Source organism: Diadema setosum, chromosome 6 (genome assembly GCF_964275005.1).
Source record: "Diadema setosum chromosome 6, eeDiaSeto1, whole genome shotgun sequence".
NCBI classification, from domain to species: domain Eukaryota; kingdom Metazoa; phylum Echinodermata; class Echinoidea; order Diadematoida; family Diadematidae; genus Diadema; species Diadema setosum.
The window spans coordinates 26992301-27007292 of NC_092690.1; the positions used below are offsets into that span (position 1 = coordinate 26992301).

The following is a 14992-nucleotide window of genomic DNA, read 5'->3' on the forward strand; positions in this document are numbered from 1 at the left end:
TCCTTATGGGATTCATTCAAGAGTTCATTGTATATCTATTGTTGTGTGAAAATGATTTGCTTCAGAATGGTCTCATATTCAAGTAATGTGCAGTTTAATGCTTCCAGGTTAGCGTCCCTGGTCAGTGACGGAGCATTAATCTGCACATTACTTGAATATGAGACCGTTCTGAAGCAAATCATTTTCACACAACAATAGATATACAATGAACTCTTGAATGAATCCCATAAGGACTGGAACAATCATCTCCAAGCATTTCCACTGATTCCCACTGATCAGTTACTAGCCTTCCCCTTTAACCTGTTCCTGACAGGATCTGATACCAGCTTCCCAAAATGTACACAAGAGAATCTACATTTAGGGCCTAAAGTCATATTTATTTGTGTTATGCTGACAAAAAAGAAAAATGACCTTGATAGAAAGCTTAGAGCAGGTAAGTGATGCATTCATATCTTCATTTAAACGATCAACTCTAAAGTATACAAATTAAGAACCTATTAATTACAGAAGTATGGTTATGTTTACTATTTTTTATTTTTCAAAGGAAACATTGTAATAAGTTTCATTATTACTGTAAAAATGAATCATAGACTTCCTTTTTCAACATGGAGTAATGTAAAGGAACAGAGAAAATATCTACATAATCAGTTTCAAGATTGCGTGATCGTGTTCCATAGTTGTTAGTGGATTTCAGTGTTGCCGTAATTTTTTCCCCCCAAACTGTTCCAGGGTCACTTCGGCATGGTGTACCGAGCAAAGCTGCAGCACTTGCACTCCCCGCGGCCGGATGACGACGTGGCAGTCAAGGTGATAAAGACCAACCGGCGGGACAGCCGGCCAGAGCAGTTCCAGGTGGAGATCAGGGCCATGGCATTCTGTGACCACAAGAACATCGTCAGAGTGCTGGGCTACTGTGAAGGTAAAAGGGATTGTCAAGGAAGAGAAGGAATAAAGAAGGAAATACCGTGCATAGTTTGTCCAAAAAAAAAAATTATTATTTGATTTCCACATTGATGACTTTCAATATGATTAAACTGTCTGAATGCTGTTTCAGGATCTAAAAATGTATTATTTTTACCTAATATTTTGCAGAAATTCAATTTGGTTATTATTAAAGTGGTCACAGAGAAATGTGGATCTTTGTAAAGCATGCCATGGGTCTGTTTCTTCCAAGCTTAGCACATGGATGCTCTTGGAATTGCATATTAATGTGTGGACACAGCGACAGAACTTGGAGGGAAGGGATTCCTAACCTGCTTCACAAAGATCATCATTTCTCTTTGATTACTGAAGCAAATCGGATGGGGTTTTCTGTAAGATGTGGGTAACAAGTTGTAGTTTCATACCCTGAAATTGTATGTGCAAAGCACTCAGATCTTCTGCTTGTTACTTTAGTGCAATATGCAATATAATTTTGTATCTCTGATTTCAAAGTAAAGTAAATTGTAAGGATGTCACTGTTCTTGTCCTGTACCGTGAGTGAGTTTGCTCTAACAGTTACCTTTCACCATAGAATGTGCTGCTAAAACCATTAACCGCCATAGCAACATTGAGCTTTTTAAAGTGATCATGCACTTGGCGTGAGTGTCCGTGAAATTAAAATCATGTTATGTTCATCTTACACAGCCTGAATGCAAAAATATTTGTGTGAAAATTGTTGTTTTTACAGTAACTTGAGTAGAGGTTTCATAATTTTAAGGAGTGGAGAGTTTAGTGGAGCACTTTCATGGAATTTTGGGCAGTTGATAAATGCAAAGCTGTTTTGATTATGGGGTGCAATACTTATCCGTTTCTACAACACCAAGAAAAGTGCGATCGCAAACACATTTGAGCCAGAAACGCATTTTTGTGGACCACTGCCAACTGCACATCTCCGCTCTTTGGGTCAAACTGCGCAGTGGAGCTGCGCAGTGACAAGGCCTCACAATCAACTCACAACAGAGATGATAAACACAACAATTCGAGAAACCTGATCCGAAGGGCGTTTATTTGCAAACACATTTTGAAAGTGGGTATTGAAATGCATTTCAATCAAGCGAAAGTTGCTAAATGCAGCCATTATTTTGTTCAAATTCATGAAATGAATGTACACGGCATACACCCTTGATTTTTTTATCATGGCTACTACTAAAACACTGATCAATTCAATGCTTATTTACGTCGATGTAACGCAATTTGTTTTCACTCAGTTGCATTGTTTTGTTGTCACGTAAATTTGTCTGCAATGCCCTCGTGAGTTACTGTCTTCATCTACCTTCCAATCTCCCCTACTCCTCCCGCCACGCCCCCCACCACGCCCCCTGCAGACAGCACCAATCAGCTCAGCCTTGTCATGGAGTACTTCCCCCTTGGCTCCCTGGAGAAGTACCTCAAGGAGAAGAAGGACCGCATGGGGCACACAACACTCTACCTCTTTGGCCAACAGATATGTCAGGTGGGTGTAGATAGATCCACAGCTCGCACCCCCATCCCCAGTTTCAGGGTGTTGCTCCCAGACAGTGGTGCTATCCGCCCACATCAAAACACGTCAGAAATGGACCCTAAATGGTGTAGCTCTGCCCCCCCACGGAAAAAAGCAGTAACTGACATTTTTATGAATGTTTACTTTTTTGCAAAAATGAATAGTTTACCCAATGCTCTCCAATGTTAATAGGTCAGTTTTGCAAAAAGAAAAATGAAAGTGACCAAAAATACAATTTTTCACTTTTGCAAAAAGCAGTAACTGCATCCAGTTGATTCAACTTTGCAAGTTTCCCCACGGAAAAAAGCAGTAACTAACAAAGCCCACGGAAGAAAGCAGTAACTAACAATTTAGTCTTTATCATTCAGACTCTGTATAGTCCTTCCTGTATATTTTTTTCCCTAATACCATTTATTTTTTCTACTATTTTTTTTTTAAACAATGTAAACAGCAGTTTCTCCCATAATTTAGGAGAGTAGATATAAAAAGATTGTTTCACCAGTAACTTGACTCTGCCCGCAGGGAATCATATGACAAGTTGTAGAAAAAGCTTATTTCTGGAGACTAGCAAACCTGGCAGACTCAGCGCGCTCAGAGTGCAGAATACGCGTGCAGCAGCAGCTGCATGCGCATAAATTCTGCAGCATACAGTAACTAGCTAAACATTGCATCACATCACAGTCATCACTTGCATGCACAGTATTGCAGGTCTGGTACAGTCTGAGTGATCATGCCAGTGCTAACCATGCTGTCACACAGTTTCTGCGGTCCAGGCATGCCTGTAAATCTATCATGAATTGCAGAGGAAAAGTCATGGTAGCCATGGCTTTGGCCAGAACCAGAAAATCTAGGTGAGCTGAAAATATATTGAAGGGAGATGAGCACTAGTATGCCCTAAAGTTTAGAATAGGTCTACCAGATCTAAGTATTCTAACGTTACAGAGTAGATCTAGATTCTAATCTATTGTTAACTGTTTAGTGTTAGACAAAATGTCAGTAGGCCTAATCTAACGTAATAGATCTAGGTCTAGCACTAACATTGGGCATAGATCTGGGCCCTGTTTCATAAAGCTGTTCATAAAGTTACGAACGACTTACGAGCGACTGGTGATCAGTTCTGATGTGCTATACTTATCAGAATTTCCATAATTCAGCGCAATAACTGATCACCAGTCGCTCGTAAGTCATTCGTAACTTTACGAACAGCTTTATGAAACACCCCCCTGTAGTCTAGCTTAAGTGTAACGTCAGAGTTCGACTAGGATCTAAGACGAAGAGACTTGACTTTATTGTCTAGTCCAGGGTCATGTGTCAGGGGCCAGGCCGGGCACTCCAAAGTTCAATTAGGGTACATAGGTGTCTACCTTATTTTTACACAGAATGTCATTCAATCGACAAGACCTAGTCTAGGTCTAGCGATAGGTCCTAGATCTTATAGATCTAGACTAACCAGAAAGTAGAAGAACTTTATAACCTGGTGGTGGTAACAATTCTCCTCCTATGGTCATGTGACATGTGCAGTTACTGCTTTTTTCCATGGGGAAAACAGCAGACTCCTGGCCGTCTGCAGTTACTGCTTTTTTCCGTGGGGAAACTACCCAGAATCAAGGGTGAGCCACCGCAGTAACTGCATTTTCCTAAATAACATTTAAAAAATAACGGAAACATAATTTTTTCCTAGGTATTGTTAGACAACTAGGTATGGTGCATAATCATACCACAAAATTATTTTTGAATGTTTCTGTGTTTTTAAAGAATCTGCAAAAAACACAAAATCGCATTTATCTCAGCTCAGCAGCTTTGCAGTTACTGCTTTCCTCCGTGGGGGGGCAGAGCTGGTAATATGGGACATCAAATTTGCACCCCTAAACAGCGTCACACCCAGGGAAGTTCAAAAGACCTGTAAAAGTATGTAAATGGTGTCAATGGGGATGTCTCATACTCTGAAAGACACCCTTCATCATGATACCAAGTACAGTACTCTAAATAGCATCTGTAATAAATGCTGCCTACACCAGTTGGTACTGTAAATAACAAAGTAAAACTTTCCTGCAATGCAGTAAGGAATTCAGTTTAATACAGTGATGTCAGATTTAATTGTATATGATTCACGATACTGCATGTACAGTACAACAAGATAGTGAATGTCAAAAACCTATTTTGTGAAGTAGGACCCGTAAGTGGCGCTGATAAAAAGGAAAAAAAAGAGAGCTTTTTTGAGGAAAATGAGGCTCTTTGTCTAAAAACAGACCCTTCTCAATGCTTTTTTGGACATGCAGATGTTGCAAATTCAAATGGAAAGCAGCCTTCCTGTAATTGTGTGAATGAGATAAAAATTGAAGTGAAGTAATTTATTGCTAATCACAGCAGAATAAACATACAATGCTGGAGATGGTATTTCATCACAACACTTTATTTCAAGGGATAAAGGATTATTTTCAAGGGATAATGCCGAGAAATTGTGTGGAATCTTGTGAAGACCAGTCACTCTCTTTGCTATCTGGTGTCTTGATCTGACCCTGCCTTTTTTTTTTTTTTCCATGCCTCTGTCTCTTGCCTTGGTCGTGGTCCTCCAGGGGATGAAATACCTGCATGAGGAGAAGAGAATGGTCCATCGGGATTTGGCAGCGAGGAACGTCCTGGTGGCCAACGAGGGTGAGGTGAAAATCACAGATTTCGGTCTAGCGAGGATTTTCGGTGAGAAGGATTACTACCGAGCGAGAAAAGCGGACCAGAAGGTGCCCATCCGATGGTAAGATGCGGAAGATGGTGGCTCCAAGATTTTGGGCTGTATGTATGTTAGTAGTAAGAGACATATCATGCTAATCATCACCACTTATTATCATTGAATTCCTTGGTATGTGTACTGGATGGTACTTTGGATTTAGCAGTGTTACGCCACCAGTGTTAATGCCACTGCCATGTCATACTTATTTGCGCAATACTGGTCACATTTCTTGATGGATTTTCTTCAGAATTAGTGCAGATGTAGAGTCTAGTCAAGGAGGTACTTTTCAAGCTTGCCTAGTACCTCCTTGGTGTAGTCTGCCCCCCCCCCCCCCCCCAAGGAAAAACGTAGTATCTGCATCCAGCTCTATTTCTCAACAACCGAGATATTCACCATTTTATATTTTTGCCAAAGCCCCTGGAAAATGTACTCTTTTGAAAAATTCCTTCATTGTGGAATTTTAGTCTATCTAGCTACCAATTTTCCTGGAAAATATCATTTTGTGTTTTTGTTTTGTTTTTAAGTTATTGATGAAAATGTAGATACTCTGGGGAAACCCCATGCAATTGACTGATTTCCCCAAGGAAAAATGCAGTATCTACAATGGAATGAATTTCCCCAAGGAAAAATGCAGTATCTACAGCGGAATGACTAGGATTAGGCCTAATCCAAAATTAAGGAATCTTAAAAAAAAAAATCTTCTCTAGAATCAGAAGTGATAGAGCTAAGTTAATACTATTAGTTAGTACATTAATGACTGTAGTTTCAAGTTTGTTCATAGCAAATCCAGGGGTACCCCTCATGCGGGCATCATTATCATCATCATCATCATTATACTATTCATTATTGTACATTCTGCAATGTTCAATATTACATCACAGCACACACAAAGTACACACAATACAGGGAGAGCATGTTATGAATTTGGAAAGAGATCTGGGCCCTGTTTCATAAAGCTGTTTGTAAAGTTACGAACAACTTACAAGTGACTGGTGATCAGTTCTGATGTGCTATACTTATCAGAATTTCCATAATTCAGCACAAGAACTGATCACCAGTCGCTCGTACATTGTAAGTCATTCGTAACTTTACGAACAGCTTTATGAAACACCCCCAGTTTTCAACAATTATTGTTAAAATTGGTGAAATGTGGTATGTCCCCATTCTGACTCTTCTCCCTCCTACCCCTCCTCCTAGGTATGCTCCAGAGTGGCTGCGTCACAACAAATACCAGAAAGAGAGCGATGTCTGGAGCTTTGGAGTCGTCCTCTGGGAGATGTTCTCATATGGCCAGGACCCAGTGTAAGTTGGCCGGTCGACTGTGATCGGCGCTCAGCTGCTTGAATCCTTCTACTGTAACACAGTTCCACAGTGTTTTGAAGAATTGTTTTATTGAAGTGCATCAAGTGACATCTTAAAACTATTTTAATTTCCCCCCCCCCTTATCTGTTTTGTTTTGTTTTTATACCTCCGCCACGAAGTGGTGCCGGAGGTATGTTTTCGGGTTGTCCGTCCTTCCGTCCGTCCATCAGTCCGTCCGTAATCAATGTTGTGGACTGCGTAACTAAAAAACCTTTTGAGGTATCCTAATGAAACATGGCATGTATGTGTATGAGAGGGTGAAGTTGTGCCTATCAACTTTTGGGTGCACATGCTCAAGGTCAAAGGTCAAAAGGTCAAGGTCAAATGCTCAAAATTTCACTATTTCCCACATATCTATGCAATGCGTGAAGATATTTTCTTGAAACTTAGTGTATACATGTACTACCCAGTTAAGAGTCTCTGGTGAGAATTTCGGGTCATGACATCAATGGTCAAAGGTCATGGGAAAATGTTAAAATTTCACTTTTTTTCTCCATATCTTGGAAATGGTTCAAACTGTCTTCATTGGACATAGTATATATACATGTACTGACTGGCAGTGATTTTCTAGGGAATTTGGTGAGAATTTCGGGTCATGACATCAATGGTCAAAGGTCATGGGAAAATGTTAAAATTTCACTTTTTTTCTCCATATCTTGGAAATGGTTCAAACTGTCTTCATTGGACATAGTATATATACATGTACTGACTGGCAGTGATTTTCTAGGGAATTTGGGTTCATGGGGTCAAAGGTCAGGGGTCAAAGGTCAAGGTCAACTCTTCAAAATTTTACTATATTTGTATTACCCTCATATTTATGCAATGCCTGCAGGATTTTTTTTTTTTTTAACTTGGTTTATACTCCTATTACCCAATAGAGATTCTCTGGGAAGTTTGTTGTTTTGCCAAAAAAAGGTCAAAGGTGAAAAGGTCAAAGATCAAGTGAAATTGCTGAACTTTACTTCGTCCTCCATATCTGAGAAGTAGCTCAAGTTATCTTGAAACTTAGTACATATTCATGCATGTTCTGCCTGACAGTGATTCTCTTATGAATTTTAGGGTCAAAGTTCAAGGTCAAAGGCCAGGTGAAAATGGTAACAATTATATTCAATACAGATATCACACTTTTTCTCCATATCTTAAAACTTACTCAATGCAGAAACTTATGAAGGGATCAAAGTCAAGTAAAAGTCCTCAAATCCCCAAACACATGCTCTCCCGTTTATCCAATTAAACCTACAAAAAGTTAGTCAAGGAAGGTGAACATTCAACACATTTGTGACAAACATGTCATTTCAATATTTGTGACCCGCTACAACAAAATGATCCTAAAGTCGGGCGAGGTCGATTATTTGAAAATTGCATGACACAATTTCCTAATCTTTCTGCTTTAAATTGATATATAACACGTCTTATAAAAATAATCGGCTGCGGAGATATCGATGTTTAAAAGAGAGCATGTCAAGACGTCTGGGAAATCACTATTTCGAGAAAAGCGCCCTAATAGTTCTCCTTGCGACGCAATCACAATCAAGAGACACGCAAGCATTAAGCCCTAGCAACCCCCGAAATGCTCATTCAAACACAGCGTCGGCGGTCTCCTCACCGACCAATCAGTGACCAGGATGTCAGGAGAAGCGGCTAGGCATAGCGCAACCCGCCCGCACGCACCAGTCGACTGGGCAGTGTGCGAACTTCACGCTTCGGTTAGCGGCAAGCAGCAAACTGACCAATGAGATCACTCTGGTCGTTGTTAGGGGCGAAGCCTATGTGTGGCGCTCAATCCAAATGTTCGAACCAGTTTCTGCTTCGTTGAAACGCCAAAAAAACATGGCCCAGAAAAACGCTATTTTTTGGTCTTTCCTTTCATCATTTTGCTTCAAAATTTCGACAGATGATAGAAGACATGTCAGACTCTAATAATATGTCAAATTCAGAAAATCGTAAGTTTTGACCGATTTTGATGCTCTAACTTCAAACTCGATTTTCACGGCTTCGACCGTGCGCGACTTTAGGACCATTTTGTTGTAGCTGGTCACATTTTGTCAATTATGTGGAACAGCCATCACACATTGTCCACATGTATGTACTATAGATATAGTCCTATTAGGCAGGGCTCGACACTAACGGTGGCCCGGTGGCCCGGGGCCACCAAAAATGAAAGTCAGGCCACCAAATTTCAAAAAAGGGCAAATTTGGTGGCCCGCCTCGGGCCACCAAAATTTTTTGAAAAGTATGTCAATAAATTCGTAACTTTTTGGGCGGGAAATTAGCAGTTAAATTTGTTCAAAGGATGGATGAAAAGGACTGAATGAATGCCTGAGAGTGAGTGTTGCAAGTTTGTTGAAGTTTATTTATGAGTAGATATGTCCAACTTCTAATTCTTACTATCATAAATGGGTCAATCCACGTCAAATCATCCAATTTTCAGAAAAGTTGTCACCCGACCCCCTCCGATTTTCTTAAAAATCGCACCAAATGTTCCCCAAAGTGTCTGACGGAAAATCCCAAAATATTTTGCCCCAAGGTCAGTTGGTTGCTAAGATACAGCCTCACATAGCAACCGGTGCGCATTCCAAAAAATTAGTTAAAAGAAAATTAGGCATTTTTGATTGACTGTTTTAGCTTGGATATTTATGCAAAAGTGTTCATTATCTGGAAATTGAGAGAACTTTATATTTTTTGCAAGAAAAACTGACTGTGACGCGAAATTGACTTTTCGTTAACGTGCACGAGGTCACCGAAAATGGTGTTAAATGTTAATTTTGAAAATTTTAATGCATATTTAGAAGCTAATATCTTCCACACTTCATCACCTTAGGTTCTAAAATATTATGCTGTTGAAGGCTTTGACTTGCTCAGTAATTTTGAAAAAAATTGGCGCATTCATGATCACCGTTTTTACGGAGTTGACAAAAATGAAAAATGTGCCAAATTCAAGGTTACGGATCACCCTTAGTCCCACCTAGGAATAGCATCAATTTTTGTATATTGATAGACATTTACCTATATTATCTTGGGTTACCAAAGAAATTTTGCTCCCGAAATGTTCAATGGCAAATTTACCCCACCGAAAATGGTTGTAAACGGCCAAATTCCCATGTAATATCTCATAATGGGTTTAGAGGACATTTCAAATGTCCACGCTTTCAAAATGAAAAGCACTAGCCCTGTGATATTTGCAGTAGGGATAGTCTGTTATACATATTTTAGTAATGTACACCACAAAACACTTTTATTACATAATAATGACCTTGAAATTTAACCCAAAATTTGATAACAAACAATAAATCGCTCCATTTTCCTCATTGCACTGCATGTAAATGTGTTTTGAAAGACTTTTCACAGAGCAATATTTCAAGAATTATGAAAGCTGACAGCCTACAATATTAAGGTTCTAAAGTATTTGTGCTCTTCTTTCAGATTTTGTGTCAATTTGATCATGAATGTTATACCCTTGACCTTGAAGTACTTCTAAAAATAGCTGTAAATTTGTAAACTACAAAGTACACACACGACAGGTGTTTTATGGCATGATACACTTGTGATTCTTCCACAAACACAAAAGCTTTTTATAGTGTAAATGTTATATACTGGAATTAATCTATACATGCTTGCAAGATATGTTCCAATCAATTGCTTTGTTCTGACAATGACCCTCAATTTATGACCTTCAAAATCATGAGAAATGCCTATTCCTCTCCATAAAGACCTGTATTAAAGTACGTAATAATAATATGGTCATTAAAAAATTCGTATTCTAGCCTGTGAAACGCACATTAAAAGGACTGAGAGTCTTCTTTTTCGGGGAATTTGTTCTGTACCTAATGAAAACTTTCAAAATCATTTCAATTCTTATGTATTTTCTTGTTTTTGGAATTTCTTATGTATTTCTTTGTTTTTATTTTCTGCAGCATAACCATGTTTTGCTTTTTTATTGGAAATTGTCACAGCCCACTTTTCTACCATAACTAGAATAGAATTAACCAATCAAAGTGATAGATAGTAAAAATGGTCAAGTTTTTATGAGTTTCACCACAAAAAACACTGTTTTCCTTAGGAAATGCACACAAAATCACAAAATATTACCATCCCCATTTTTGGTTGAAATTGAGGGTCATTGTCAGAACAGAGTAATTAATTGTAACGTATCTCGCAAACACGTATAGATTAATTCCAGTATATAACATTACATCATAAAAAGCTTCTGTGTTTGTGGAAGAATAACAAGTACATGTATCATGCCATAAAACACCTGTTGTGTGTGTAATTTGTAGTTAACAAATTTACAGCTATTTTTAGAAGCACTTCAAGGTCAAAGATATAACATTCATGATCAAATTGACACTAAATCTGGAAGATGAGCAGAAATAGTTTAGCACCCTAATATGGTAGAATGTCAGCTTTCATAATTCTTGAAATATTGCTCTGTGAAAAGTCTTTCCAAACACCTTTACATGCAGTGCAATGAGGAAAATGGAGCGATTTATTGTTTTTTATCAAATTTTGGATTAAATTTCAAGGTCATTATTATGTAATAAAAGTGTTTTGTGGTATATATTACTAAAATATGTATAACAGACTATCCCTACTGCAAATATCACAGGGCTAGTGCTTTTCATTTTGAAAGTGTGGACATTTGAAATGTCCTCTAAACCCAATATGTGATATTACGTGGGAATTTGGCCGTTTACGACCATTTTCAGTGGGGTAAATTTGCCATTGAACATTTCGGGAGCAAAATTTCTTTGGTAACCCAAGATAATATAGGTAAATGTCTATCAATATACAAAAATTGATGCTATTCCTAGGTGGGACGAAGGGTGATCCGTGACCTTGAATTTGGCACATTTTTCATTTTTGTCAACTTTGAGGGCGCTCTCCGTAAAAACGGTGATCATGAATGCACCGATTTTTTTCAAAATTACTGAGCAAGTCAAAGCCTTCAACAGCATAATATTTTAGAACCTAAGGTGATGAAATGTGGAAGATATTAGCTTCTGAATATGCATTAAAATTTTCAAAATTAACATTTAACACCATTTTCGGTGACCTCGTGCACGTTAATGAAAAGTCAATTTCGCGTCACAGTCGGTTTTTCTTGCAAAGACTATAAAGTTCTCTCAATTTCCAGATAATGAACACTTTTGCATAAATATCCAAGCTAAAACAGTCAATCAAAAATGCCAAATTTTCTTTTAACTAATTTTTTGGAATGCGCACCGGTTGCTATGTGAGGCTGTATCTTAGCAACCAATTGACCTTGGGGCTAAATATTTTGGGATTTTCTGTCAGACACTTTGGGGAATATTTGGTGCGATTTTTAAGAAAATCGGAGGGGTCTGGTGACAAGCACTGGATGATTTGACATGGATTGACCCAAATCTTAAATATTTGACTCATTAAAAAAAAGGACTTTTAATGTTTTTTATTGTTTGTTTTTTTTTCGGGACACCAAATTTTTCTCTCGGGCCACCAAAAATTTGAAATTTAGGATTTTGGTGGCCCCATCGGGCCACCATAAAAAAAAAGTTAGTGTCGAGCCATGTATTAGGAGAATCATGCATTATGGCGGAGGCATACCAGTCGCCGTAGCGACATTTCTAGTTTTATCATGACGTTTTCCTCTTGTTGTGGATTCACCACAGGTGCATTGGCTACGATGGCAGGGCCATTGAGCCCAACAAGCTGCTGGACTTCTTTGAGGAGGGGCATCGTCTGACTCCGCCCGGTTCGTGCCCGCTCGAGATCGCCGACATGATGACGGAGTGCTGGCGCATGGTCCCCTCAGACAGACCAAAGTTCGCCGACCTCATCCCCAAAATGGGCCGGCTCATTCAGAAGGAGGAGTCCTAGCAGGACGCCTTGACCTCTTCAGATGTTTATGGCTCCCCTCCCCGCCCCCCATTTCCACCACTCCTCCCCATTGTCCCTTGGTTCCACCCTTTCCTACCACCTGTTCACCACAGCACACCCCCATCCCCTCCCCCCTTCTAAAGAGCCACGCCCGTTTTTGGCCATTTGCCTGGCCGGTATTCCTATCTCTTGTCTGTGAATAGTTAATCTGTGTCACGCAGTGTCGAAAACAATGTGTAATGTCAACTGCTCGGCAGCATACGTGGAGTGCGAAGCTCGAAAAAAAGAGATGATAATATTTTGCCAGTAATTACTGAGTGATGCCAGCTTTCGTGACTCAGAGTCTGATATTATTCGTGTCTTAGATGTGAATGCTGCAAAAAAAAAGAAAAAAGAAAAAAGAATGTGACCTCTCCGAGTTCGAACTCTTGTTCCCCTGCCGCAATCAACATGCAAAAGAGAAAGAGGTACATGTGCTGTTTGAGGTATTAGAGACTTTTCAATTGTGTGGACGTGGACGCCTTTCTCGTACAAGAGCGGTTCCAAATTGGTGCAATCCACTTGTTACGTCCGCGGTGTTATCACCCATTTCAATTTTCAGTGCACGCCGTTCATGACGTACTGCTATGACGACATGGCCACTTCCCCTCCCGTGGGCTGGCAATTGGTGCACAAAGCAATGGCATCACTCACGTCGTGAATCTAGGGGAAAGTGAAATCCTTGGAAGATGTGTTCGCGATTCTGGCATTGGACGTGCTGGAGAACCTGGAGCATGGGCAGTTCCTTAAAATTACGTCATTGCCTCGACGTCCACGTCCAGGAGGTGAAATAGAAAAGTTCCCATTATTGTCTGTGCCCTGCTATGCATCATAGCTATAGGAGAAACACAGAGGATGATGCGGGCAACCGTAGAAATTGGTCCTGAAGTCCGTACCAGCGAGGAAACAGACAGACTTCAAATTACTACTCAGTGGCAGAAGTGAGCTTATACCATCCAGACTACAAAGATACACCAACAATCAGATAAGACTTGATCGCAAGACAATATGTAGACCATGACTGACCAAACGTTATTTCGGAAACATATTTAAATGTATGAGCCTCCTAGTCTGTGTCAGTGTGGTTCAGATGTAACCAAAAAAAAAGAAGAAGATAATAATAACAAAGTCATTTGATTGTCCTGAATCAGGTCATTAAAACACTTTCACAAGACAGAGCTTTGTCAGCGTCCAAGATGCTTTTGTTGCTGCTAGTTGCTAATGTTGGAGAAGGCATGACATAATGCCTGTAGAGTAAGATTCCCTGTGAAAATCTGTAGCAAGTTTTCATGTCATCATGTGATGTAGCATTTATTCGGTAGTTTATGAGTGTTTGTGTCAGTCAAAGAACAGTGAAAATTTACTCCGTAAAAGCGGAGAAAAATACCGGAATTGAAATCATGTTTAGTGAGAACACATGACTACTGTCCATGTTAATCCCATACCCGTCGAGGACGGACTGATTTTGCTAGAACACGCATTTCCCTGCCCAAGTATTCTCAGGACTCGTCCTCAACGGGTTAACAGGTAAAGTGTGCAAGGCTTCACATAAACCTTTGCATTTCCAATCTGTGATTTCACAATTTTCATCTGAGGAGCAAATTATGAAAACTTTCTCTCTCTCTTTAATAAGAAAAAAGAAAAGAGAAGAAAATTTGTGATCATGAAAGGCATTATTGACCAGAGGTAATGCTCCAAACCAGGTCTTAATGTCATCTTTGACATCAGTAGTGCAACATGTCGGTCAAATGTCACACCTATCTGCTTTAACCCTGAATAATATAACTATTATGCCGTCTGAATTCTCAGCCACTGTGAGAGTAGTTTGAAATTTTGGGATAAGTGTCACTAGTTGTCTCCAGCAAAAGACTTTAAATCTACAATGTATGTGGGATTGACTACATAAACTACACAATAAAATCTGTCAACTGCAAGTTGCCAAGAGCAGTGGGTATAGGCAGTTCTACACAATAAGTTGTCTGTATGTGAAAGCTTAAACATGCCATTTTGCTGGAATGTTGCACATTACTGTATAGGCTGTTATTTTCAAGATGGTTTTATTTTTGCAAATTTTGTGAATCACTTTTGAACCAGGAATTTAACAGCACACATAAATGTTGCCATGCGCTCGGGTAATAGTGCACTTAAGATATGTTTTGGTGTCAATTCACGAAAAAAACATCTTGTGAAAATGTCTGTGACCTCCTCATTCAGGATAATATCTATACGTGAAAATAACAGCTTATACAGTAGCCATACTGGTCATTGCTTAGTTTTTGTGGGAATCACCGTAATGGGTGTATGAAAAATATTAAATTTGATCCATGCATTCGCAATGTTATCGGCTTTGGTAATAAATTCTTGACTGCGTAAGCAGCTGGATTTGGTCAAGGTGTAGCCGTCACAGTGTGTGCGGTCCTCAGCTAATAATACCAAGCTGAGGGGGAAACTTGTCATCACCCTGCTTGATTATAAGCAAAGGCATGATGCCCTTGGGATTGATTTGATTGTCCATTCTGACATCGCCATACCATTAACCTGTATAC

At 39.4% G+C, this 14992-nt stretch overlaps 1 protein-coding gene across 1 annotated transcript; it reads left to right on the top strand.

Annotated features, from left to right (window-relative positions):
• The first annotated feature begins 734 nt into the window (after positions 1-734).
• LOC140229486 (tyrosine-protein kinase ZAP-70-like) lies at positions 735-14496 on the top strand. Its single transcript, XM_072309739.1, has 5 exons — positions 735-919; positions 2307-2434; positions 5038-5213; positions 6387-6491; positions 12200-14496. The coding sequence occupies exons 1-5, from the start codon at positions 742-744 to the stop codon at positions 12405-12407; spliced, it is 795 nt and encodes a 264-aa protein (XP_072165840.1). The 5' UTR covers positions 735-741; the 3' UTR covers positions 12408-14496.
• The last annotated feature ends 496 nt before the right edge of the window (positions 14497-14992 follow it).